The following is a 1,697-nucleotide window of genomic DNA, read 5'->3' as shown; positions in this document are numbered from 1 at the left end:
TCAGCAGGTATATATTCACCTCCTATCAATCATCTGGTAGCATCTCTTGAGCCAGTTGAGGCCAGGCATCCTCCGGTGTGGAGTGGCTCCATTCAAGTACACAATCATGTAATCCTCTGCTACCATGAGCTCTAGTGTACTGATAACATAACTGAGGAGGAATTCACATTTATTTAGTGATTTGTTCTCAGTATAGCTAATATTATTCTATTTTAGGTCAGGATGAACAAGCCTCATATAATAGTTTGACTGAACTCACAAGAAGAGGTTCTCCATGATCTCGTGATAGTCCTCTCTGTCACTGTCAGGGAGGAAGCATGCAGCAAATACAATGATGGCATTTGCGTCATTGCCATAGTACCCTGTGGGTAAAGAAAAAAAAACAGATTTAAAGGATCACGTATTATAATGGAATAAAATGCCACTTAGGTGTACTTAAAGCAAGTACACTTTCATGACTGTTTATTAACACACTTATTTTGACGTGTTGACTAACATGTTAAAGCACAAGTATTATAACTGTGCTATGTTTAAAAAAGTTAACTTTAAATGTACTAAATTACCATTATAAATGTGTAATGTGTTTTAATAGATATTAAAGTATATTTTAATATATGATAAACAGTACACTGTAACCATATTTCAAAGACAACAGAAATTACAAAATTATGAAATATTCACATTTATTTATTTAGAAAATGCTTTTATCCAAAGCAACTTACAAATGAGGAATACATCAAGCGACTTACTGTAGCATAAGGGAACAATAAGTTTTAGCAATACAAAATTTCATAAGTCCTAAATAAGTAGGTCAAAAAGCACTCTTAAGTTCAACTAATTGCATTTAATATACAGTGGCATGCGAAAGTTTGGGAACCTCTTGCATAATCTGTGAAAATGTGAATAATTTTAACAAAATAAGAGAGATCATACAAAATGCATGTTATTTTTTATTTAGTACTGTCCTGAGTAAGATATTTTACATAAAAGATGTTTACATATAGTCCACAAGAAAAAAAAAATAGCTGAAATGATTAAAATAACTTCAAAAGTTTGGGAACCCTTGGTTCTTAATATTGTGTGTGGTTACCTGGATGATCTACCACTGTTTTTTTGTTTTGTGATGGTTGTTCATGAGTCCCTTGTTTGTTCTGAACAGTTAAACTGAGCACCGTTCTTCAGAAAAATCCTTCAGCTCCTGCAGATTCTTCAGTTTTTCAAGCATTGTCCTGCAGATTCTTCAGTTTTCCAGCATCTTTTGCATATTTGAACCCTTTCCAGCAGTGACTGTATGATTTTTTGAGATCCATCTTTTCACACTGAGGACAAATGATTTTACATTTTCTTTGAAATATTCCTTTAACATACCTCCATGGGATATGACTTTTTGGTAAGGTTCAATGCTCTTCATGTTGATGCGGTGTTCTTGCTCTCCAATGATGACGGTTCTCCAGAGTTTGGAATCCTGCCGCTCCTCCTGAGCACTGTATGTGGGAATGGCCTCAACTGTTTCTTTAACAGAATCACTCTGGGATGCTTGAGGCTCTGAAAAAATTGATAAATCTCTTAATAAATAATAAATCTCTTTTTTATATTAAAGGGGTCATATGATGCTGCTAAAAAGAACATTATTTTGTGTATTTGGTGTAATGAAATGTGTTTATGCGGTTTAAAGTTCAAAAAACACATTATTTTCC

At 33.8% G+C, this 1,697-nt stretch overlaps 1 protein-coding gene across 1 annotated transcript in view; it reads right to left on the bottom strand.

Annotated features, from left to right (window-relative positions):
• Nucleotides 1-1,697, bottom strand: part of LOC107691712 (protein prune homolog 2-like) — an 8,916-nt gene that overhangs the window by 4,736 nt on the left and 2,483 nt on the right. Inside the window, exons 4-6 of the mRNA XM_016490491.1 lie at nucleotides 1,369-1,545; nucleotides 260-362; nucleotides 20-151 (exon numbers count right to left, since the gene is read on the bottom strand). Of these exons, the coding sequence (XP_016345977.1) occupies nucleotides 20-151; nucleotides 260-362; nucleotides 1,369-1,545 (412 nt within the window). The remainder of the gene's footprint in view (nucleotides 1-19; nucleotides 152-259; nucleotides 363-1,368; nucleotides 1,546-1,697) is intronic.

The sequence above is a fragment of the Sinocyclocheilus anshuiensis genome, unplaced genomic scaffold (genome assembly GCF_001515605.1).
Source record: "Sinocyclocheilus anshuiensis isolate Anshui unplaced genomic scaffold, SAMN03320099.WGS_v1.1 scaffold246, whole genome shotgun sequence".
Classification (NCBI taxonomy): domain Eukaryota; kingdom Metazoa; phylum Chordata; class Actinopteri; order Cypriniformes; family Cyprinidae; genus Sinocyclocheilus; species Sinocyclocheilus anshuiensis.
Note: the sequence above shows the minus strand (reverse complement) of the source record. Positions and strands in the feature narration are given on the sequence as shown.